Raw genomic sequence first — 26,176 nt, 5'->3', positions numbered from 1 at the left:
CAACTAGATGATGCCTGCCTACCACTACCAAGTGTTCTGATCAGGAACACAATAGATGAATCCTAGAAAAAGGAAGAAAAATATAGAACTTCAAATTCTTGAAGAATCTAGACTTAGTAGACCTATTGAGGCTGGAGGAATTCCCAAGACTATGGCACTGATTTGCTCTTCAGACTTTGACTTGAAACTATCCCCTGAAGTCATCTTTAAACTAAGTAGAGACTGTCACCGTTGAGTATTGCATTACTTTAAAAAAAAATTTTTATATAAGACCGAAGGGTCAAAAGCCATTTTAAAGCATACTCGAGAAGGTTGGAGGGCAGGGAGATTAAGTAAATGGAATTAAAACAACTAAAACAGAAATAACAGGAATGTTGACACAATGTGAAGAATGTAACCAATGTCACTGATTATTATGTCCAGAAACTGGAATGGGAGTGAGTTTTGCTGTGTATATCTTCACCAAAAATACAATTAAAAGAAAAAAAATGAGTTATACTAAAACATAATGGATTCTAAGAGGAAGTCCAACAAAGAAATTACAAAAAGGAAAATTCAAATTTACAAAGTATAGCTTTCTGTTCTAACACAGGATAATTGATGCCCTGGCTCATGAACTGTTCCACAGCCTATTTGAGGGTGCCACTCACCTAGAGTATCCCTCCTTTGAGGTCTCAAGGATGTAAGCCCTGGGGTAAATTGGACATAAACAGGAGTATGGATGTTCCTGGATGAACTGCTGCCCTTACTTTTCTGCTGCCTATCAGCAGTTTACCTTTTTGTGCCCCTACCTGTAGTAGTTGGACCAAGGATGATGGCAAGCCTCTTCAGTCAATGAGGGAGAAAAAAAAAACAAAAAAAAATCCTGCACTACCTTTGTCTACCCAGGACCATTTCTTCCTAATTGCCTCTCTAGAGATATTATTATGCCAAAAAATTTTTTAACTATTCTAGTCAAGCTAGACTTTGTATATCAATTCCCTTTCTAGTCTTTCTGTAATAGAAGGATTATTTTGAGAGGGATAGTAATTTTAAAAAACATGTCCATTTTGTCAACATTTGTATTGTTTCTCTGATCAAAAGAAACAAGGTCCTTTAAGAGCAGGTTGGTTAGGGGGAATCTTTAAGACTCCCCCAGTTCAAGCATGTTGCCACTACAATTGATTATTAACCTCTGAGTCTTGGCCTTCTGGTTCTGTCTGTTCCTCCCTCCCCCCGCCACCCCCATTCCTGAGTGTTCCTAGTTTTTGTCTTTGGCTTTTGAGATCTTTCTCTGATTTTGTAATTTCTGCACAGCATAAAGGTACTCAGCCAAGGGGTCAAGGTCTTCTGAAATCCAGTGCTCCACCAACCAAGCTGCGGGTATGGGTGAATGTGTTTGCCCTATCCTATAGGCTAGCAAAGGCCCTTCCTGATTCCCAGTTGTTATTATCAGCCAACTCAAGTTGTCTATAGTAACTCCCCACCCTAGTGTCATACCTCCTTTTCTTGGTTCTTGGGTCAGACAGATTTAATTTAGCACGGAATTACTCTGGGGCTCTTTCCTGACTGACCTGAGGCAGTGTATGGTGGTAGTATAGCATTTGGGCTCTAGAACCCATACTGCCTAGTATCAGATTCCAATTCTACTTCTTACTCATCTCTCTGTGCCTCATGGTTGCCTGTAAAAGAGATAGTAATAATATCAACCACCTGTATGGTTGTTGTACACATGTAAAGTACTTAGAACATAGTAAGCACTTAGTAAATCCTTGGTAGTTATTATGAGTTGAGCTGTGACGTTGTTGGAGTGAGACGGTCTCACTGAGACCCATGTAACTTCTACCACACTAACAATTCAACAAATGTTTACTGGATGAGTGCAACGTGCTAGACACTGCTAGGAAGAATATAGAAATGAAGCAGAAACCAGTGTTGTCCTCAATGAGCTGCATTTGTTCTATAGAAAGTAAGGATGGCAAAGGAATAGCAGTTTCCTTAGGTAGCCCTTTACTATTGTCTCTATTGACTCTTCAATACAAGAAAGAATGTTTACCCTTTGACTTCTAATATTACCTTGTATTCTGTTTTCTTTGAGAGGTCAGAAGCACATTTTGTAATCACAGGTCATGATCCCCCTTGTCTCTCTCAAATATACCAGTGATTTTCAAAATTATATCTTTTCCTGTAATTAAAATTGAACAGTACTTTGTTTCGCAAATCCTCAGCCCTCCAAGTTTTCAGAAATCATGATTTTCAACCTGGAGATGACTCTGGTGTGTCCCCCATCCCCACCCCCCCCCTCCTGGTTTTGATTTGGTAGTTTGCCAGCATTTACATGTTTACCCTTTGGCTATAGTGAGATGTGAAAAGGTGAGCTGTAATCAGAAAGCCATCAGTAAATTTAACAGTAGAGAAGGCAGTTGCTTTATAGTTTTGCTGGAAATGTTATTTAAGTCCTTTCCTACCAGTTATTTCCCAAATCCAGCTAGGCTTCATCTCTGGCTTATGATCATAGTGAAAGAATGCAGAAAGAAGACAAACTTTTGAAGTGTTCTCTCCAGAAGAGAATAAGTAAGAACCATTTCTAAAACAAAATGTGAAGTTCTAGTATAAATGATGCTTGAGGGGAGAAAAAGGATTAAAAGAGGACAAGTAGAATTAACCGAAAATAAAAGACAATCCTTTATCCTGGTTTACGATTCTCTACCCAAAACCGAAACATTTTGTTGGAGTGTAACTCTGGCAGGCACTGTCTTGTCCAAGGGCTGGGAGGCGTCATGGACAGGCTCTGAGCTCAGCTGTAAAAAAAAAAAAAAAAAGGTGTGAAAATGGAGATGTGCAGTGCTCTGAGAGAAAGATCAAAGTCTCCCAGACAGCACTGGGTGACTACAGGTCAGCATTGTTTTACCATGCGTGATTGCCTTCTGTTGAATTCAATGGCTCACAAATATTCTCTCTCTTCCCCCTCTGTCTTATCAGTCACAGTAAAATATAACTGTCAACCAGATAACAGTGTGTTTGCTGCCAAGGAAAAGTAGGTATTTGGTGCCATAACAGCCAAAATTTACTTTGTTACATATAGCTATGCCCCTATACTATCTTCAAATTTCTCTCCCTTTTAGAATTGACTATTCTCTCTATATAAAGTAAATCATTATCCAACCAGTGATAATGTAGGTTATTTTTAGCAAGTCATTAATATTTCAATAATCTTTAAGACCACAAAAATTATCCTACTGAAGTTATTGGTAGGCTGCTTTGGACAATTTTTATATGAACTAGAGCAATCACATTTAATGTATTTCAACTTGATGAAAAAAAAAAAAAAGGACACTTCTGTATTTTAATTTCAATCCCAAAATTTAAGATTCAGAAAAGCATACAGCTGGTTAAGCTATAAAACCTACCAACTGCTTCTTCTGGCATCACAAAACTTCCCATTTTTTTCACATTGACAAAATTACTAGAAATGTAAAATATCTAAACATACAGCCATTACAACTCATGTTTGCTGCCTGAATCTGGAGACTTGGGGATCCTGAATTCCCAGTCCAGGAAACATGAAGCTAACAAATTTAAGACAGAGTACCTGTATAGGGTTGGAGGAATTCATTCTGACTGTCATTCTCTGTCTCTCAGTCTCTCATTCCTCAGCAATTACATAACCAAATAGTGCTGAACTCTGGGTATCCTGGTTTCTAGACTCCACTTTGTGCAACTTTAAGGGCAAGATTCTAAGTATCTCAGTGTGCCTCATCATCTGTAGAAGTGTGACACTATTACCTGTTGCCATTGAGTCAGTAATAGTTCAATTCTGACTCATAGTGACCCTATAAGACAGAGTAGAACTGTCCCATAGGGTTTCCAAGGCTGTAATCTTTATGGAAGCAGACTGCCACATCCTTCTCCAGCAGAGCAACTGGGGGGTTCAAACTGCCAACCTTCTGGTTAGCAGCTGAGAGTTTAACCGCTTTGCCACCAGGGCTCTTCATCATACTAATGTCTTCCCCCTACTATTTCCCCTCAAAGGTAATAAGTTAAGGCTTGGAAAAGTGCTTTGGACTACTTAGAAAAATAATACTGCATAAATTCGATTATCATTGTTATCATTATTGTCATTATTCTTATATTTGGTAATTATTATTGATGTTTCTTTCACCAGAGAAACTCAAAGAAGATTTATAAAAAGAAATGTGCATTCATATAGCATATCTCTGGGAAAGTCCTGTAATTCCAATTTACAAAATAAGTAATTTGCTCAAGTTCTCAAACAAATCAGTAGATGATCCAGAGTCAGGATTCCATTCTAGAACATATAAATATATACACTGGCTCTCAGAGCAACAGCGTAAATAACTTATCCCCTGGCATTGTAAAGTCATTCTCTAATAACTGAATGTTTAAATGTCTTGCAAACCTGTACTTCCACTTTAAAAATTACCTACAACCAGGCATTCTTTTAAATGACTAGCCATTTAAATTAACCATCAATCTTTCTAAGAAGCAAAAGAATGAGATTGATTTCAGCTTCTCTAAGAAGACAACTACCTGATCACAGTAGTTTTCCAAATGGCTGCTTTGATTATATTATTCAGACTCAGGTAAAAAGTTTGGTGGCATGAAGTGAGTACTATACGTTATCCTAATTCTGAACACTCAAGTATAAAGTAGGGGAAAGACCACTGGACTAAGAGTAAAAAGAAAAAGTTATGTACAAGTCAGTTAGCTTCTCCAATCCTGTTTCCTCAGCTGTAAAATGGAAATAATATTTATCTTGTATGTGAAAGAATTCTTTAAGGTATAAACTTGAAGCACTTTACAAATTAATGTATTATCTGTGCTCTGGATATACGTACTTTCTGCCCTTCAAAACATGATAAAATTCTAGGTAACGTCAATTCATATATGGTTTATTACTTGAGAAAGAAAAGAATACCAGAATTGCACATAAATTGAAGCCTATCTTATCCACGTTGCTACCAGTAATCCTGGTTGGATTTTAAGAGTGTTTCATTTAAGTGAACACTTCGCATTCTCTAACTTTATTTTTTTCTAAATTAAATTATGAAATATTGTGGACTGAAAATATCAGTTGTCTTCCTCTATTTAAGGCTCAACAGTGTCTCCAGCCTAACTAGTACAGAAAATTTTGCCCTGAAGTGGGTTTCCCACTTCTAGCTTACAAGTCCAATATCCAGAGGTATAAGTGGTCTCCACAATGATGAAGTCCAATAAGGGATCAACGTTTTCTAAACTTGCAGTACCGCTTGGAGAAAGATAACAAACACGTACTACAGACTACTACCTCTTCAACTTCCTAGCTATGTGACCTTGGCCAAATTGTACATTCTGTTGTTGTTGTTAGATGCCATCGAGTTGGTTCTGACTCATAGTGATCCTATGCACAGAACAACGAAACACTGCCTGGTCTTGTGCCATCCTCACAATTGTTATTTTTGAGCCCATTGTTACATCCACTGTGTCAATCCATCTTGTTGAGGTTCTTCCTCTTTTTCACTGACCCTCTACTCTGTCAAGCATGATGTCCTTCTCCAGGGACTGGTCCCTCCTGATAACATGTCTGAAGTATGTGAGACAAAGTCTTGCAATCCTTGCTGCCAAGGAACAGTCCGGCTGTACTTCTTCCAAGACAGATTTGTTCGTTTTTCTGGCAGCCCATGATATATTCAATATTCTTCATCAGCAGCATAATTCAAAGGCATCAATTCTTCTTCAGTCTTCCTTATTGTCCAGTTTTCACATGCATATGAGGTGACTGAAAATACCACAGCTCAGGTCAGGCGCACCTTAGTCCTCAAAGTGACATCTTTGTTCTTTAACACTTTAAAGAGGTCGTTTGCAGCAGATTTGCCCAATGCAATACGTTATTTGATTTCTTGACACCTGCTTCCATGGGCATTGATTGTGAATCCAAGTAAAGGAAAGTCCTTGACAACTTCAATCTTTTCTCCATTTATCATGGTGTTGCTTATTGGTCCAGTTGTGAGGACTTGTTTTATGTTGAGGTGTAATCCATACTGAGGGCTGTAGTCTTTGATCTTCATCAAGTGCTTCAGGTCCTCTTCACTTTCAGCAAGCAAGGTTGTGTCATCTGCATATCTCAGGTTGTTAATGAGTCTTCCTCCAATCCTGATGCCACATTCTTCTTCATATCCTCTAGATTCTCAGATTATTTGCTCAGCATACAGATTGAATAAGTATGGTGAAAGGATACAACCCTGATGCACACCTTTCCTGACTTTAAACCACACAGAATCCCCTTGTTCTGTTCAAACGGCTGCTTCTTGGACTATGTACAGGTCCTCATGAGCTCAATTAAGTGTGCTGGGATTCTGATTCTTTGCAATGCTATCCATAATTTGTAGTGATCCACACAGTCCAATGCCTTTGCATAGTTAGTAAAACACAGGTAAACATCTTTCTGGTATTCCCTGCTTTCAGCCATGATCCATCTAACATCAGCAATGATATCCCTTATTCCACATCCTCATCTGAATCCGGCTTAAATTTCTGGCAGTTCCCTGTCAATTGTATATTACTTCTCTGAATTTCAGTTTCCCTCATTTTGAAGATGTTGCAATAATATCTACCATCCCTACCTCATTGGATTGCCATGAGGACCAATGGATGTGAATGTGTTCAAATGCTTTAGAACCTGACAACTACAAGTTATTAAGACTACATAGTTAATGAACTAATTTCACAGCTTTCCAGGAGAGATAACATAGTGAATCCTCAGCCATTACTATCTTATACACTGTATGCAAAAGTGGTAAAAAGGAATATGTACATTATGATTATTATGATGCTGTGGGAGGGAGCTTGGTACAATTGGACAAGTATGAGAGTCTGCCACTACTAAGTGAATTACATTGGAAAAGTCACCTGACCTTCAGTTTCTCTATCTGTAAAATGGGGAAAATCACTACTTACCAAGATGGCTTGCAGTGAGATTCAATTGAAAGAATATATATTCCTGTCAATAAGTATTTGTTGATGCCTCCTATATGCCAGGAACTGTTCTAAGCACTGAATCTACCGGCTAAAACAGTGAACATGACGGTTAAGGTTATTGCTGTCACTGAGCTAACATCCTAATGCAGTGAGCAGACAATATACAAGAAATAATGCAAAACATTGATTTCCCTAAAACTACACTCTGATCAATTAAAACTGGCTGAAGAAAGTTCTTTGCCTGTGTTATCAAGTCCTCATCATTTTGGTACCCAAGGAAGGATGGCCAAGGCCTCATTTCCCATTGTTCCTTTTATGAAACCTTAAAAGCATTTTTTTCTTGACTGTTCAGTTTAGCATTGATTTTACCCTTCCCTGCCCTTGAAGGTAATTGGTGTATTTGTCTTTTCTTTGTTTAGATTGTGAGTTTCTTGAAGACATAGATTAAGTCCAAGCCCTTTGCCTGTTAGTATTAACTACCGCCCCCACCCCCACCAAGTAGAGAAAGACCACTGAATTTTTAGTCATACAATACAGAACACTGTTGTTGTACTGGACCAAACTTTGAGTACCACAGAACTAGGTTATGGATAACTGTATGAATGGAAGAGGGATGTGCCTAGACAGAGGAATGGGGAAATAGTCCGCAATCAGATTACAAAGGACCTTTTATGCTAACTAAGGAGGTGGGATGTTATTCTGTTAGGCAGGGGACTTTTAACAGGGCACTGATAACGTATATCTGTGTTTCAGGGATGAATCTGTAGAGGGTATAAATAATGTCTTCAAAACTGCAAGCAGTATACCAACAACAAAATTAATTTTTAAAAATCACATAATATTTAAAATCTCTACCTTTTTTTTTTTTTTAAAAAAAATGCAAGCAATGGAGCAAAAGTGGGAGTGAATTTTAGGGGCAGCAATACCAGCCTAACTGGCTCCATGAGAGAAGATTGGCTCTCTGGGTGTGGTGAAAAATGAGGTAAACAGAAGAGGTAGGGTAGGACCAGGATATGAAGGGCTTGGAAGCCAGGCAAAAGCATATGAACTGGGATCCCTGGGTTTTAATGTCTATTTCCCTACTTAGGGAAAGTCCTTTTTCTAGAATCTAGTTTCCTTTTCTTAGGATTTTCTTCAACTGTAAATGCTATAATTCTCTGACCTGCTACAGTAGTTCTCAACCTTGGCTGCACATTGGAAACATCTGGAGAGCTTTAAAATATATTGATACTTGGATCCCATTCTCAGAGATGAACATTTATCTGGTCTTGGATGCAGGCTGGACAGTAAGATTTTTAAAAGGTCTTCAAGTGATTCTAATGTGCAGTCACTGTTGAGACCAACTGATGTAGAAAATAGTGAAGCACTAAAATTCTTAAGCAAGGTGACGATATGTTGAAAAAAGTGTTTTAAGTGAGACTAACATGAGTATACAGAAGTAGAGGGGAACAGCTGTAGAAGATCAACTAGAATTTTTCAGTAATTCAGGATGAAAATTAACTGGGGCCTGGATTAGCATGCATGCAGTGAAATTAGATGGAAGAGGATGAATGCAAGAAACATTTAAAGGGAAGTAAAACCAGTACTGGAGTCCCTGGGTGGTGCCAATAGTTAATGCACTCAGCTGCTAACAGAAGTCTACCCAAAGGTACCTTGAAAGAAAGGCCTGGCAATCTACATCCAGAATATCAGCCACTGAAAACCCTATGGATCACTCTTCTACTCTGACATATGTAGGGTGGCCCTGAGTCAAAACTGACTCAATGGCAACTGGTAATACCAGGACTCAAAGTGAATATTAAATATGATTAAAAGGAAAGGAAAAATGTAGAGTCAAGTTTCTAGCACAGAAGAATAGTGGGATCCTTAAGAAAACTAAAGTAGTTGTGAAACAGCTGGTAACAGAGTAGCTAATATTATGGGGGCATTGGTGGTTCGGTGAGGTCCCTGCTGGCACAAAGGGTTTGCACTTGACGACTAACATAAAGGTTGGCAGTTTGAACCCACCCAATGCCCTGGTCTTCCGTAAAGATAACAACCAAGAAAACCCTGTGGAACAGTTCTACTCTGTAATGCATGCAGTCACCATGAATTGGAATCAACTTCATGGTAATGGATTTTGTGTGTGTGTGTGTGTCAGCGGTAGAATTCTCATCCTCCACATGGGAGACCAGGTTCGAGTCCAGCCAGTGCACATCATGTGCAGCCACCACCCATCTGTCAGTGGAGGCTTGGGTGTTGCTATGATGCTGAACAGATTTTAATAGAGCTTCTAGACTAAAACAGATTACAAATAAAGGCCTTCAGGAAATCAGCCAGTGAAAACCCCATGGATCACAACAGTCCAACCCACAACCAGGCATGGGGATGGTACAGGACTCCTGCAGTGTTTCGTTCCGTTGTGCCTGGGTGTGTGTGGGGTTGCCATGAGTTGGGGGCCGACTGGATGGCAACTAACAACAACAAATACTTATAATGACTATGTCAAGCTCTTTGTCATGTGCTTTACATGAATTGTCGCACTTAATCTTTACAACTCTATAAATACTGTTATTCTCATTTTACAAATTCTGAAACTGAAGAAGAGAGAGCGATTAACTTGCCCAAAGTTACAGGGTTAATTGGTAGGGAAGATATTTGAACACTAGTGTTCTGGTTCCTTTTTCTTAGACTAGGAATATGATGTTACATACTGAATCTGTTGAAGAGATGACTTAAAAAAGCAAAATGGCTACAGAGGTCAGACAGGAACATAAATGAGTAAATCAAGGTTGTCTGATTTAATTGTGGTAAAATGAAAAGAAAACATCTAAAGGAGGCAGTCCTCAGCTGTACTTGAATGTTGCCCTGTGGGAATTTCAAGGCCGATATTCCCAGATTTATGATTTTTCATGAAAATACGGAAATTTGAATTTGTATGTAAAACGTAATATTTCAGCGTCAGCTAATTCAAATGCTTAAAAATACTGTGTGGCCCCAACTAAATATGGCTATAAGCTTATACCTCTGGTCAACAAACTGTCAGAAATTCAGGACTGAAGTTCAAGTGAGAGACCTGAACTGGAAATCCGAGAGTAGTATGGGCTAGAATAATAATCAGTATTTGACATGCTTATTAGTTAAAATAATGAGAAATACATGACTTAACAAGCCAATCAGGACACTAAGAGTTTTTCAATCTTAGAGAAAACTGGCATAAAATGGAAGTTTAAAACTAGCAGTTTGAAGTGGGTGTGTTTAAAATTCAATTTTTTGAACTAAAGCTAAATTCCACACAATAACTTGAATTATCATATATCCATGTGATAGAAACGTTTTGAAATTTTGAATGTCCACCTCCCTCGCTGACTGAAAGGTAATTGAAAGTTGCATCTTATCCACATTTTTACTTTTCTACTCACTCCCAGCTGTTTCTCACATACACTCAAATTTGCAAAGCCCAAAGATGAATTCACGATTAGCAAATATTAAATAAAAGATTAAATAATGCCTTTTATTTTTTATTATTGAGTTTCAAATTCCTTAAAGACCATCCAGATTCTAGGATTAGGTTAATATTCTCTTTGCAGTCTAGACTGTACCATATTCATGATCAGTCATGAAGAATCAACTAGTTATGTAAAAAAAAAAACAATAATAAAGGTATATAAAAACATTTTTATAAATGATAAAGTCATACAGAAATTATGAAGAAATATTATTCTGGTGTTATTTTGAAGCCAGAAGGGTCCTACAATTATACAGTGAAATCTTTTGTATTTGAAACAAAATTTCCACTTTTCCTAAAATAATAGTTACGTTTTTTTAAAACATGTAACTTACTCCCAGAGTAATAATATCTTTTCCAGTTGTTAAAGTGAAATGTATTAAAATAGCAGTAATTGTAATATAATTGGGGGGGAATCAGCTATTATAAATGGTGAAGATGCAATTGCTGGAATTGGCTTAGAAACATTCAATGCCACACCACATTTAAACTTCGGGAAAAATTCTGTGCAACTCTCCTGAAAATTATATTAAGACCTAGCACTAGCATTTTCAACACCAAAAGCTATTTTGACACGTCAAACCAAAGTTTGGGTCTATGAAAATCCTTTTTTTTTTTTTTATTGTACACTTTCTTTAAAAGTCATGCATGTTAAAACACACACACACACACACACACACACTTGCTTTTGAGTATACATTGTATCAAGAAGTGTACAAAATGAAGATGGGGAAATTTTTGTTGTTTCTTAAAGCATATCGGGAACATAGCTCCATTTTTGTATAGCTAAAATATCGAAAAAGACAGGACTTCATTTTACGGTACCCATCCTTTAAAATATTGTCTGGGAAGTGTATCTCGACCTGACAGTTTTGAAAAGCCTAATCCTAATTCTATGGTAGACCTTACAAAAAATGAAACACACAGCTGATAGTCTTTAACGTGCTAAAAAACAAAAACAGGAGCCAGCAAATTAAAGTTCCCCAATCGCCCGGGCTCCGCAAACACTTCGGGAGAAGTCTGGCATATTCTGGGTGTTCCTCCGTGACCGAAGACCGGACACTCCTCTGGGGGAAAGCTGCTTCTTGTGCACACAAAGACAGACAATAAACCCCTTCCTTTCATCACTTTCTCATTCACTCTGCAAAAAGTGGCTAAGTAGGGAGCTGAGTAAAGCTTCCTTCACGCATTTGGGTACACTGTCTTGTCTTCCAGACACCCTCCACCCGAAGGATGCCAAAGCCCAGGGGCTGGAGCCGGGTACTGATTCCCGGCTCTGCGCCTGAGGGGCGTCAGGTCTCACACCTACAAGCCCGACTTCGGGAAGCCAGGCCAGCGAGGGAAAATCACGGGTCCTCGGGACACCAGAAAATCAGTGCTCTTACACGCCATCGACAGGAATCGGGTGGGGTAGAAGGGCGAATTTTCTTCCCATATTCCCGGTGAGAAAAAGAGATAGAGGGGAAAGGATGTTGTATAACTCGAGCATGGGATACGGATTCCGGGAACAAAGAGACTGGAGGAAGATGAGACAGCCACACCAACGCAGACTCACTCCAAAAGGCTCTCCGACTTTACGCAAGTCACCCACACCTCCACAGCGTTGAGTTTCCCTTACGCCACCGCCTTGGCCTCAGAGCCTTCGCGAATACGGCTTTGCGCACTGCGGCGGGGCTGCACCTCAACCGAGCTTAGCCTCTTGGCTCCTCCCCGCCGCCTTGCGCGGATTGGTGGCGGACATCATCCAGGCTGCTGATTGGGTAGTGAAAGAGCCATTCGGGACGGCTCTGGTGGGTTCGGCTGCCCCAGAGTGATAGTTCGGCTCCAGACACGCCTCAGCGCCAGCAGCGAGTCGGAGCTCTATGGAGGTGGCAGCGGGTGCCGGGTGGTGGCTGCAGCAGGGACTCCTCTGAACTGAGAGTTTCAAGCCGTCTCCGACTCCTTCCTCCCCCTTCCCTTCCCCTTTTTTGTTTTCTGTCCCCCTTCCCTTTCCCTTCCCTGTCCCCGACGACCGGATCCTGAGGAGGCAGCTGCAGTGGCAGCTGCTGAGTTCTCGGTGAAGGTGAGTGGAGACGCCGCTGCCGCTGAGTGGAGCGCTCTAAAATGGCCGCCGTTCCCTGGCTGGTTGTTCTTGAGTGGTACAAAATGGCGCCCGCAGGCGGAGCCGGGCGGGGCGACCCTCTTTAGCGGTTCTTACGCGCTTCTGGCACCTAGAAATTTTTCGCTTTTGTTCTCCAGTTTCTTTGTTGATAGAGTAGAAGGAAAACAGCAGCCTTGCCCGGCCTCGTCCTGTAGGGCCGAGGCAGACTGAAGCGCGGGTGTGATAGAACGAGGAGTGAGGGCGGCGGGCCCGCGCGCGTCGAGGCGAGGAGGGCACGGGACAGCGTAGCTTGGCCGGCGGTGAGGGCCTGGCCGTTGGCGCGGGACCAGCCGAGGTGCAGGAGTCTGGACCCCGGCCTCCCGGCGGGAGGAGGTATATAACACGGGGTTGGTGCCGGCTGGGAAGTGGCCGGGCTGCTCTTGGGCGTTCGGAAGGAGGGCCTTCCCGGGGGGCCCCACTGGGGTGGGATGGGGGAGAAAATAGGGGTTTCTGTTCTTTTGTCAGCTGAGAAGGTAAGGGAGAGGCGGGTGTCAGTCCCGAGGGGATTTATGGGGTGGGAGGGGGCCCGCTTGCAGGCGGCGGGTGGGAAGGAGGCCGCCTTCCTGCCCCGAGAACAAAGAGCCGGTGCTGGGCCGGCGGGGGCGGCCTCCGCTCCTCCCCGCCGGCGACAGGAGCGCTCTTACGGCAGAGGGACCTGCGGCTTCGCGAGGAGACTGTCGGAAGCACTTCCCTAAGTCAATCCCGGGTGGGAGGGATCCACTGCTCTTTTGTTTCCAGGAAGGGAAAAATGGGGCGGAGGTTCCTGCTGCCATGTTGTGGCCCTGGTCTTCCGCCTGGCTAGTGCCAGGCAGTGTTCATCCAGGTCCCTTCTCTCACGTCTTTCCAGATGTGCTTTGTGGGAAGGGCTTGAAAGAGTGAACAGTGAAGAAAACTGCCAAACAATCTTTAGTTATTTCTTATCCAGTCTGTTGGGCTGGTCTTTGAGGTGTTAACAATTACATTTTCCAGATAACGTGCCCGTGTTGATAGAATTAGACTGCTATTATTGATGTTAATGCTGGGTTTTAGAGGAGGTAGACTATGGTTTTTCTAAAAAGCCGTTTTGGGGGTGGTGTTACTGAGTTTATTTCTATGAAGGCTGTCCTTTGCATCCTGGAAAAAAAGGAAATTTCCAGGTGGCTAAGCAAAATGAGATTTTATTGTTCTTTTGTGCTTTGAGTGCCTTCTGTTTTAGTCTTGTGAGATCTGCAATGCAGTGGGGAAAAAGTTGAACCAACTGCAGTGCCAATATGTGAAATTATAATGGAATGAAGGCTTATAGATGTGTGCGTTAGTAGTGTCTAACTTTCGTGCTCTTTTTCATTCTAGGTTTTTCATTTGGCCCTTCCCCTCCCCTCCCCATCCATTAATATTATTCTTTTGAAGATTCTTCGTTGTCAAGCCGCCAAAGTGGAGAGTGCGATTGCAGAAGGGGGTGCTTCTCGTTTCAGGTACATGTGGGTTTATTTTTGAGGATCGTTTTGAAAAGACCAGTCTAAACCAGGAGTCACTACACCAAATAATTCTGACTTAATGTGGTGCAAATTTAATTAATAATGTGTTACATACGTTAAAAGAGGTCCTTAAATTTTTGCTGGCCGTCTTTTAATAAGCTGAAGAATAAATGTAATAAAATCAGTTGACTTTCCATTAGTCCCAAATTTAGTCTTTGTGGTGTAATTTCTGAAGTACAAAGTAATTGAACCTTCTCTTCATTTTGAGTGAGGCTTAATTGGGGTGTAGTAAAAAAAAAAAAGGGAAAAAAAATTTTTTTTTTAATAGTGCTTCTTCGGACGGAGGAGGAAGTAGGGGTGCACCTCAGCACTATCCCAAGACTGCTGGCAACAGGTATCATAAATGTGTAAAAAACGAATGAATTTTTTTAATAGTGCATTTACAGTGAAAGTCTTTTCTAGTGCATAACAGTATAGATAATGTTATGGGTCAGGGTTTCTGTTAGATATCAGAAGTTTAGAATATCAGCTCTTGATTGTTCCAATCATCTAATGTCAGTTCAGGCCCACAAGCTGTTACTTTTTATCTTACTCCTTTGTTTTCACTGATGTTATTTTTGAAGTCAATAGGTTTTTATCCGTACTAATCGGTATTGGTAAATTGGTGTGCATGGAACATGGTCATAGTTCTACGGAATCATCTAGAAGTGTTGATTCTCAAGGTGTGGCTCCTGAAAAATCAGCATCATTAGCATTTCCTGGGAATTTTAACAAAGCAAATTCTTAAGCCCCACCCCAGATCTACTAAATTGGAAACTCTGGAGGTTAAAAGTTTTAACAAGCCCTTCAGGTGATTCAGAGCCTTAGTGGTGCAGTGGTTAAGAGCTATGGCTGCTAACCAAAAGGTCGACAGTTTGAATCCAGCAGCCACTCCTTGGAAACCCTGTGGGGCACTTCTACTCTGTCCTGTAGGATCACTATGAGTCAGAATCAACTCAGTGGCAACAGGTGCCTCCAGGTGATTCTGATGCACATCATGGTTTAAGAACTGCTGATCTCCGGAGTTGCTTAGTTGTGAGGGAAGTTAGCACCTTAACTGTGTTTTTTCTATTTAGAAGAGTTTCTTACAGTGTGTTACTTGGCATGTGACTGGATGCCATGTCTTTAGTTTTCTTAATTATAAATCTCTTTAATTTCATTAATTAGCGAGTTCCTGGGGAAAACCCCAGGGCAAAACGCTCAGAAATGGATTCCTGCACGAAGCACTAGACGAGATGACAACTCCGCAGCAAACAACTCCGCAAACGAAAAAGAACGACATGATGCAATCTTCAGGAAAGTAAGAGGGTAAGTTCACATAGGTCTGCCTTGTCCTTTAACCAAAGGAGAGAAGAAAGAAGACTGGATTAATTGTACTTCTCTCATGTAGGCAGTGCTACTGGGATTTAAAGAACAGGGTTTCAGAAGGCAATGTTGATAGCTTTTTAAGAATTATCTTAAATTGAAAAGCAGTGTTTTGGGGCCTACACTTGCTTTCAGCCATTGGGCTAAAACCCACAAACCTATTGTGCTGGCATTTTCCTTGCGTGGTGTGTTATCTAGTGAAGCAGGTCATCTAATGGTGTTTTGTTCTGGTTTAGCCTTGATGATAAGGATAAGGAGCCCTTTGTGCCCTGGACTTGGAGAAAGTGAGAAAGGTTTTTGTTGACTAGCTGGAGATCTCCCAGTCTGGTGTACATGCATAATCTGACTAAAGTTTGTTTCAGCATCCCTCTGGCTAGGTGGATAAGAAAGAATGTGATGTTAAAAGGAGGTGGTAAAAGAAAAATCATCAAAATGTAAAAGCTATTTTTCAACTCAAAATAATTTTTGTGTATTGGGTAACGCTTAAAATGTTTCTTTTTTCCCAGCATACTAAATAAGCTTACTCCTGAAAAGTTCGACAAGCTATGCCTTGAGCTCCTCAATGTGGGTGTAGAGTCTAAACTCATCCTTAAAGGGGTCATACTGCTGGTAAGTTAAGTGTTAGTGCAAATATTTAACAAGCTCAAGTTTTGGGATTTAGGTCTTTTTTTATTATTATTATTTTAAACACTGAAAACCCTGAGGTGTAGCTAGGTACATGTATTTGAATACTGATGCTGATAAAAATAGAATCATTAACTTAATGTTTTAATTTTAGAGGTGGATTTTGTTTGTATTATGCTCGAAGAGTTAGACTGTCAGCAGGCCATCAATTTTTTCCCTCCTCCTCCTGTGGAAAACATCTTGGTCTTGGAAATAAATTATATGATACTTGATCCAAGACTCCAGAGCCTGTTTATGGTTTTGATATCCAAGATATTTTCAGGTGGGGGGTGTGGCTAGTATGAGATCTTTGTAATTGAATATTTTTTATGTATTGTAATAGCCAACCTTTAGGTGCTTTTACTCTTTGCCAACTGCTAAGCGTTTTGCAAGTATTATCTAATTCATACTATAAACCTTAGGAGAGCGGTGTTCTCGTTCCCAAATTACAGTTGAGGCATAGAGAAGTTGTAGAAGAGGGGTTTTCAGAAAGATTTCACATTTAGTATTTTTTAAAATAATATTTTCTGTAGATTGTGGACAAAGCCTTAGAAGAGCCAAAGTATAGCTCATTGTATGCTCAGCTATGTCTGCGATTGGCAGAAGATGCACCAAACTTTGATGGCCCAGCAGCAGAGGGTCAAACAGGACAGAAGCAAAGCACAGTAAGTAAGAGTGGATTTGCTTATTTTTTAAGTTGCTTTTAAAGATTTTATTAAGAAAACTCCCAAATGTCTTTTGTGTTTCTGGCAGACATTCAGACGCCTCCTAATTTCAAAATTACAAGATGAATTTGAAAACCGAACCAGAAATGTTGATGGTAAGAATTGATATTTGATACTAAGGTGATGCAGTGGTTAAAGCACTGAGCTGCTAACTGTAAAGATAGGCAGTTCCAGCCCACCAGCCGCTCTGAGGGAGAAAGATGTGGCATTCCGCTTCTGTAAAGATTTACAGCCCTTGAAAACCTATGGGGCGGTTGTACTCTGTCCTGTAGGATCGCTGTGAGTCCTAATCAGCTCTATGGCGGTGGGTTTATTTTTTTGGTTTGGTGGTATAATAGCTGCAATAGTGGATTTTGACATACCAATGATCATGAAGATAGCGCAGTACCAGGCAGTGTTTCCTTCAGTTATACGTAAGGTTGCCATGAGTCAGAACTGACTTAATGGCAGCCGATAACATCTGTGTATATTTTCAGCTTAATTCTGAATGTTGACTTGATCCATTGTTTTTTTCTTATTCAGTCTATGATAAGCGTGAAAATCCCCTCCTCCCCGAGGAGGAGGAACAGAGAGCCATTGCTAAGATCAAGATGTTGGGGAACATCAAATTCATTGGAGAACTTGGCAAGCTTGATCTTATTCATGAATCTATCCTTCATAAGTGCATCAAAACAGTAAGTACGACTGAGAATTTAGGTAGTCGCTGATACATCATTATTTAAGGAAACGAATCAATTAAAATTGCATTGAACCATCTGGGTTGACTAAATATTTTAGATGGCCAGTAAATCTGGCACCTAGAGCAAAACTTACTTAAATGTTGTAGAGCAGTATATCCTAGAAACTGTTGAGTGTATCATGTGAACATTAAGGAAAAGAAATTACATCTAAATCAGGATATCTGTAAGATTTCTGTCAGCATGTGACTTTTATTTTTTTTGGTAGCTTTTGGAAAAGAAGAAGAGAGTCCAACTCAAGGATATGGGAGAGGATTTGGAGTGCCTCTGTCAGATAATGAGGACAGTGGGACCTAGATTAGATCATGAACGAGCCAAGGTGTGTATTTTGCTCCATGAAAATGGTATAGTTTTTTGTCTTAATTTTATGCCTTAAACAGTGTATTTTTGTGACATGGGGGATTGTCGTATTTAGTCATTAAGCTTCATTATAATCCGGAAAGAAGCCTTAAAACCTTAACTAGTACGTATTTGCTTTAGTGATTTCTTCCAATAATGTATTTTTCCTTTATCAGTCCTTAATGGATCAGTACTTTGCCCGAATGTGCTCCTTGATGTTAAGTAAGGAATTGCCAGCAAGGATTCGCTTCCTGCTGCAGGTAAAGCTGGTTTCTTTAAATATGCTGTTAAGCTAACTTTCCTGTTTAAGAATATTAGAGTAAAACTTACACTGTTTTTAAATTAAAGGATACGGTAGAGTTGCGAGAACACCATTGGGTTCCTCGCAAGGCTTTTCTTGACAATGGACCAAAGACGATCAATCAAATCCGTCAAGATGCAGTAAAAGTAAGATACTTATTTTTTTATTTTGCACAGTGGGTTTTTAAGCATTGTTACAGTGGTAGCATGGGGATCCTACTGACAATTCTGCGTAAAGGTTTGAGGACAACAACTCTTACTGGTGGTGGTTAACGTTTTGCATGGGTTGACATAGTGGCTGCAGTGATGGGCTCAATCAAGCACGGTAATGATTGTGATAATGGCGAGGGATCAGGCAGTGTTACTTTGTAAATAGAGTAGCTCTGAGTTGGAACTGACTGAACAGCACCTAACAGCAACATGTTTGGGAAGAAGATATTTACCGAAATGATACAATACTGACATTCTGGAAGTTTTTCTTTGGTTTTCCCAATATAAGGAGTTTTAGTTTTAAGTGATGTCCAGAGACAAAAGTGCTTATTCACTTTATTTCCAAAGGATCTAGGAGTGTTTATTCCTGCTCCTATGGCTCAAGGGATGAGAAGTGATTTCTTTCTGGAGGGACCGTTTATGCCACCCAGGATGAAAATGGATAGGGACCCACTTGGAGGACTTGCTGATATGTTTGGACAAATGCCAGGTGATTTTGAACAAGACAGTCATTTGGTTAAACTATAAAATCAGTTTAACATTTTAACGGTAGTAGAGTTTTTAAGAGTTGTATGTGTTTTAAGGTAGCGGAATTGGTACTGGTCCAGGAGTTATCCAGGATAGATTTTCACCCACCATGGGGCGTCATCGTTCAAATCAACTCTTCAACGGCCATGGGGGACACATCATGCCTCCCACACAGTCGCAGTTTGGAGAGATGGGAGGCAAGTTTATGAAAAGCCAGGTAAGAAAACATTTAGAAATGTTTAGGCAACAAGCGTTAAACCCTGAACACATAGGTGATTTTAGTTTTGATTTTAAAATGCAGATATTTTAGGGGTGTGTGTGTGTTTCTAGGAAACCCTGGTGGCGTAGTGGTTAAGTGCTACGGCTGCTAACCAAAGGGTCAGCAGTTCAAATCCTCCAGGCACTCCTTGGAAACTCTATGGAGCAGTTCTACTCTGTCCTGTAGGGTCGCTATGTGTTGAAATTGACTCAACAGCATTGGGTTTGGTTTTGGTTTGGTGTGTTTCTAAACCAAATGTACATGTGTGGTAGTTAATTTCAAACTGGGTGAAATGCTTATCCTTAAGATTAGTGAAGTATTAGTAAAATCACATCACTTTATTTGACAGGTTAGATTTTTATTCTTCCCTATTTGATCTTTTATTTTCTTAGGACGAATTCGGTTAAGCTTTTCTCATGGCTTGGCTCATCCCTCTGGTACTTACATGATTTGTGGACTCTTTTTTATCTGGACTTTCTTTCTCTCTTTCTGAAATAGGGGCTAAGCCAGCTCTACCATAACCAGAGTCAGGGACTCTTATCCCAGCTGCAAGGACAGTCGAAGGATATGCCACCTCGGTTTTCTAAGAAAGGACAGCTTAATGCAGATGAGGTACATTTGCCTATGTTACTTACATATCGTAGTTGTTGATTCAGAAACCTATTGCCCGATGATTATAAAAAGACGCGTTATTAAGAGGACTTAAGCTGGAGTTCTTTACCTCATTTCTCTCTTTTCTGCACTTCTTTTTCTTTCTTTGGATGTCCAGCGTCCTATGAGCGAAGATTATGAGATATGAGGGCAAGTCTCTTAGAGTCTTTGGTTAGAGCAAGGGAAATGGTTTTCAAGGTTTTGCTGTGGTATCCTTGTAAGTAGGGTGACTGAACTAAGAGTAAAGCAAGACATTTTCTAAACTGTAGTCAAATCTGCTGGTTTTTATTTGAATATTTTAGTTACTCTAGGAGAATTCTGTTAACAAATATGAGACTTAATGATGGTACTTTATTCTTGTTTGGAACAGATCTTTTGTTGTCTTGCCAGAAATGAAACCTGGCATGGAGTCACCTGGTTCTTAGAGAAGCTTGTATTTCTTCCCTAGATGATAATAATTTTATTTGTATATATTAGATCAATTTTAGGGTGTTGGAATGTTACACTTGATGTTAGCCAACCGCACACTGTTAACTTGGATACCTGTTTTGATTTGCTTTCAATTCCAGATTAGCCTGAGGCCTGCTCAGTCTTTCCTAATGAATAAAAATCAAGTGCCAAAGCTTCAGCCCCAGATAACTATGATTCCTCCTAGTGCACAGCCACCACGCACTCAGACACCTCCTCTGGGACAGGTATGGGCTCTAGTATGACAACAGTTTCTGTTGTTCCCAGTACTAGAGATAGGTTTTATTTAATTTACTGGTTTTTTTTTTTTTTTTTTTTTTTTTTACTCCAAGCTCCTTTTATTAAACATTAATAGCTGTTATGTTGCTGTTTTTTAGACACCTCAGCTTGGTCTCAAAACTAATCCACCACTTATACAGGAAAAGCCTGCCAAGACCAGCAAAAAGCCACCTCCATCAAAGGAAGAACTACTTAAGTTAACTGTAGGTTTCATGTAACTCCATAAATATTTTCTAATCTGTGAAGTACATTTGGGATAGGGAAAACACTAAAGATAATTGCGTGGTGTTCTTTTCAGGAAACTGTTGTGACTGAGTATCTCAATAGTGGAAATGCAAATGAGGCTGTCAGTGGCGTAAGAGAAATGAGGGCCCCTAAACACTTTCTTCCTGAGATGTTAAGCAAAGTAATCATCCTGTCATTAGATAGAAGCGATGAAGATAAAGAAAAAGCAAGTTCTTTGATCAGTTTACTCAAACAGGAGGGGATAGCCACAAGCGACAACTTCATGCAGGTAGAACACTTTTCTTTATTTTGTGACAAGGACTTCTGTCATTCAGGTTTGGAAACTAATAAACTGTGTTTTGTATTTTTTACAAGGCTTTCCTGAATGTATTGGACCAGTGCCCCAAACTGGAGGTTGACATCCCTTTGGTGAAATCTTATTTAGCACAGTTTGCAGCTCGTGCCATCATTTCAGAGCTGGTGAGCATTTCAGAACTAGCTCAACCACTGGAAAGTGGCACCCATTTTCCTCTCTTCTTACTCTGCCTTCAGCAGTTAGCTAAATTACAAGATCGAGAATGGCTGACAGAACTTTTTCAACAAAGCAAAGTCAATATGCAGAAAATGCTTCCAGGTAAGAGAATGTGGGGGTTCTTTGCTTTAGAATTTTTATTACCTTGAGTAGATTTACATAGTTTACACACCGTCTTATTAGCCTGTCCAAATAATGGTTAACATTATCACAAATAGATTATATAAAAAGAAGAGGTCCATTATTGTTCACCATTTTTATTTGATCCATATGTTAGAGTTTTAGTTGCTGGGTTGGGTTCGTTTGTTTTCCTTCTCTTACATGAATCTTGGATATTTGGGAACTCATTTGTAAAGCTTCTTTTCTGAATAGCCTACCTGGGTAAAAATGAACCATCTGATGACACAGAATAACTTTGTCTCTTTCAGAAATTGATCAGAATAAGGACCGCATGTTGGAGATTTTGGAAGGAAAGGGACTGAGTTTCTTATTCCCACTCCTCAAACTAGAGAAGGAACTGTTAAAGCAAATAAAGTTGGATCCATCCCCTCAAACCATATACAAATGGATTAAAGATAACATCTCTCCCAAACTTCATGTAGATAAAGGATTTGTGAACATCTTAATGACTAGGTAAGATGACACAATTGTGGTTTTCTGTTTACAGTGTAAAGTTGTTTTATTTACTAGAAAAAAAGACTACAAAGGGGACTGGTTTTTTGTTTGTTTTTTAAACTACAAAACTCACTCTTGGGTACTAACTACTTTTATTGTTTCTGCCCAGCTTCTTACAGTATATTTCTAGTGAAGTAAACCCACCCAGTGATGAAACAGATTCTTCCTCTGCTCCTTCCAAAGAACAATTAGAGCAGGAGAAACAACTCCTGCTTTCTTTCAAGCCAGTAATGCAGAAATTCCTTCATGATCATGTTGATCTTCAAGTCAGTGCCCTGTATGCTCTTCAGGTGCACTGCTACAACAGCAACTTCCCAAAAGGTGAGAGGACCAATAACAGAAGAGTGCTGGGTGTGGCAGGGTTCTTAAACAGCATGCTAAGTAATCTGATCACACTTTATTTTTTAGGCATGTTACTCCGCTTTTTTGTTCACTTTTATGACATGGAAATTATTGAAGAAGAAGCTTTCTTGGCTTGGAAAGAAGATATAACCCAAGAGTTTCCAGGGAAAGGCAAGGCTTTGTTCCAGGTAAATTTTACTTTTTTTAGAGAAATTTGTATGCATCATCCTGCACTATGCAAGCTGTGGTTAAGTAGTCAGCGGCAGCCAAGTGAGGTAAAGCTATGAAATGAAATCATGCTTCAATCCTAGTGGTGCATAAGATGTTAGAGGTAACAGATTTTTTTAGGAGTAAAGCTGCTTACACGAACTTAGTATGCAAGTTGCATTTAAGCTTCTTAAAAAAAAAAAACTTCAGTAAGAGATTGTTTCTGATTTTCTATCTTGAGTGGAATTCTACCACTAGGAGAAGAACATAATACAGTAGGGGTCCAAAACTCAACAGTGTGCAGTAATTACCTGAAGAGTAGTTTAAATGTAGGTTTCAGGCCTGCTGCCAGAGATTTTGATTCACTAGGTCTGTGGTCCACATCCCAGGTGATTTTCATACCGGTATTCTAGAGGGCCAAGCAGTATTTGCACCATTAAAGTTCACAAACTAGCTTCTTGAGAGTTAGTTTGTCTTCAGAGAATCTGATCAGTAATTCTGGGGTGGAACTAGAAAGAAGCTTTTTAGAAATACCTCTCCACCCACCCTGTAGTACTACTAACATTCAGGTCTGTCCTTTACTAAAATGATGCTGAACTGTAACTAGAGCAGTGTCATTCTTCAGCCACTTGGGCTAACTGGCCATAAACAGCTTGGAAATGCAAATAACAACCTTTTATAATTTAAAGCTAAAATATAAAAAGTAGGTTTGAAGCATGTTCTGAACTCTGTTTTCAATTACAAAATGTGTGTTGTACCGTCTAGAATTTTTGTTTTTGGGCAGATGGCTAGTTAAATTCTGAATCAAAATTTCTGCTTTGAGTTTTTGTTTTAAAATACAACTTATTCGTTAAATAACAAATCTAATTTCTAGGTGAATCAGTGGTTAACCTGGCTAGAAACTGCTGAAGAAGAAGAATCAGAGGAAGAAGCTGACTAAAGAACCAGCCAAAGCCTTAAATTGTGCAAAACATACTGTTGCTATGATGTAACTGCATTTGACCTAACCACTGCGAAAATTCATTCCGCTGTAACGTTTTCACAATATTTAAAGCAGAAGCACGTCAGTAGGATTTCCTTCTGCGTAAGGTTTTTTTGTAGTGTAATGTCTTAATCATAGTCTACCATCAAATATTTTAGGAGTATCTTTAATGTTTAGATAGTATATTAGCAGCATGCAATAATTACATCATAAGTTCTCAAGCAGAGGCAGTCTATTGCAAGGACCTTCTTTGCTGCCAGTTATCATAGGCTGTTTTAAGTTAGAAAACTGAATAGCAACACTGAATACTGTAGAAATGCACTTTGCTCAGTAATACTTGAGTTGTTGCAATATTTGATTATCCATTGGTTGTTACAGAAAAATTCTTAACTGTAATTGATGGTTGTTGCCGTAATAGTATATTGCCTGTATTTCTACCTCTAGTAATGGGCTTTATGTGCTAGATTTTAATATCCTTGAGCCTGGGCAAGTGCACAAGTCTTTTTAAAAGAAACATGGTTTACTTGCACAAAACTGATCAGTTTTGAGAGATCGTTAATGCCCTTGAAGTGGTTTTTGTGGGTGTGAAACAAATGGTGAGAATTTTAATTGGTCCCTCTTATTATAGTATTGAAATTAAGTCTACTTAATTTATCAAGTCATGTTCATGCCCTGATTTTATATACTTGTATCTATCAATAAACATTGTGATACTTGATGTAGTTGTGTGTGACTTCATATAGCATTTACAAATGGATGGAGGATTGTTTGTTTTGAAGTAGGAGGCCTCTCTTACTAGTTTGAAGATTCGCGGATTTTACTTTTTTTTTTAGTTGTGCTTTAGGTGAAAGTTTACAGCTCAAGTTAATTTCTCATACAAAAACTTAACATATTGTTGTGTGACCCTAGTTGCAATCCCTATAATGTGACAGCACACTCCCCCTTTTCACCCTGTGTGTCTTGTGTCTGTTCCACCCACTCCTTTGCCTTCTCAACCCGCCTCCAGACAGGAGCTGCCCGTTTAGTCCCATGTATCTACTTGAACTAAGAAACAGTCTTCGGGAGTTATTTTACATCTTATAGTCCAGTCTAATCTGTCTGAAGAGTTGGCTTCAGGAATGGTTTTAGTTATGGGTTGACAGTCCAGGGGCCATGTCTTTGGGGTTCCCCTAGTCTCAGACCTTTAAGTCTTTTTACTAGTATTTGAGTTCTGCACCATACTTTTCTCCTGCTTTGTCAGGGACTCTGTTGTGTTCCCTGTCAGGGTAGTCACTGGTGATAGGCTGATGGTGTCTCAGATTTATGTGAACCTTTCGTGTCTTGGGCTAGTATTTTCCTTCTGTCTGGTGTTCATTCTCCTTTGCTCCAGGTGGGTTGGGACCAACTGATGCATCTTTAGATGGCTGCTTGATCCCAGATGCCACTCACCAAAGTGGGATGCAGAACATCTTATTAAACTTTTAAGTCAGTTGACCTAGGTGGTCCCCAGACCCCTGCCCCTGCTATTCTGTCCTTCAAAGCATTTGGTTGTGTTCAGGAGGGACTTTACATTCTCAATCAAATTCCATCTTAACGAGACATGAGATTCAAGGTTGTTATTCCTTGGGTCAGGTCACTAGAACTAACCAATATGAGGCAATTCCTGTATGCTGAGATCATAAGTCTCATGAATTGGAAAGATATTGATGTGCAGAGCAACAAAATTTGGTGGCGTGTATTTTTTTCATGTTCATGAAATACAAGGTGAACTCTTAATAGCCAACCACTCTGGTGGCCAAAGTAAGCATAACTGTCTTAGAGGCATCGTTCCCAGTAACTATGCCTGAATTCCCAGGAAGATTCCCAGTATTCCAGTAACCTTGCTTGACTGATTGAACTGAACCTCTGCGTGGAAGTTAAGATGTATTTAGAAACTAAAAAGCATTTGCCCATACCCGAACACCCATCCCCTGGCTGACCAGCCCTGGAACATTTTGGCAAGTCTAGGCTTCCTTGGCTTGAGGGGGGGTTTTTGAGAACATGTACCTCTGGAGTCCTGGTTGCTGACCTAGCACCTAAGAGCAATCTATACTTGGTTTGGGGAGAGCCTCAAGGAGTTCAGCAGCTCATCATCCATACTGCTGAACCAGATAGAACCTTCAGTGTTGGAAGGGGCTCTGTACAGTGGTGGGTAAAGCCAGAATCCTTATGCCCTGTTAGAGCTGGAGAAAGTAGTAGCTCTTGATATGTACTAAAGCAGTCATCTTCACCAGAATCTTAATAGGGAAGAAGTTTAGATAAGCATTTGTAGCTATTGATGGATATCGCAAATACAGCAAAATTAAGGCTAACCAAAGGTCTGTATAAACTGATGGTAAAATTTCAGGAAACTGACTTTGCAAGGCTATAAAAATAAAGGGGAGCTGTAAATTGTTTTATTACTGGCCTGTTCTGCCTAACCCCCCAAGGCAGAAATTTTTTTAATACAGCAAGTGTGATTGAAGAGGGGTCTTGGCTACTCAATTCAGCTTGGTGTCCATGATTCTCCCAAGTCAGCTAGAGGACTGGTCTGAAAGGAGTCTTTGAAGTAGTCCAGGTGTGCAGTGATTTGTCCTTGGTTGCAGGAGAGTATG

The 26,176-nt window shown here is 40.0% G+C and overlaps 1 protein-coding gene and 1 non-coding gene across 2 annotated transcripts; both read left to right on the top strand.

Annotated features, from left to right (window-relative positions):
• Nucleotides 1–11,677: 11,677 nt before the first annotated feature.
• EIF4G2 (eukaryotic translation initiation factor 4 gamma 2) lies at nucleotides 11,678–24,282 on the top strand. The gene is made up of 23 exons (XM_049891414.1): nucleotides 11,678–11,849; nucleotides 12,364–12,506; nucleotides 13,914–14,035; nucleotides 14,367–14,432; nucleotides 15,245–15,385; nucleotides 15,949–16,051; nucleotides 16,639–16,770; nucleotides 16,859–16,925; nucleotides 17,353–17,504; nucleotides 17,776–17,886; nucleotides 18,083–18,166; nucleotides 18,255–18,353; nucleotides 18,765–18,906; nucleotides 19,001–19,161; nucleotides 19,702–19,815; nucleotides 20,424–20,549; nucleotides 20,700–20,804; nucleotides 20,900–21,115; nucleotides 21,202–21,460; nucleotides 21,787–21,991; nucleotides 22,143–22,354; nucleotides 22,442–22,563; nucleotides 23,457–24,282. The coding sequence occupies exons 1-23, from the start codon at nucleotides 11,678–11,680 to the stop codon at nucleotides 23,520–23,522; spliced, it is 3,120 nt and encodes a 1,039-aa protein (XP_049747371.1). The 3' UTR covers nucleotides 23,523–24,282.
• LOC126081298 (small nucleolar RNA SNORD97) lies at nucleotides 19,867–20,008 on the top strand. The gene has a single exon (XR_007518345.1). It is a non-coding gene; the product is annotated as a small nucleolar RNA SNORD97 (small nucleolar RNA).
• Nucleotides 24,283–26,176: the final 1,894 nt, after the last annotated feature.

This window comes from Elephas maximus, chromosome 7 (assembly GCF_024166365.1).
Source record: "Elephas maximus indicus isolate mEleMax1 chromosome 7, mEleMax1 primary haplotype, whole genome shotgun sequence".
Taxonomy (NCBI): domain Eukaryota; kingdom Metazoa; phylum Chordata; class Mammalia; order Proboscidea; family Elephantidae; genus Elephas; species Elephas maximus.
This window is presented reverse-complemented; position numbering and strand designations above follow the sequence as displayed.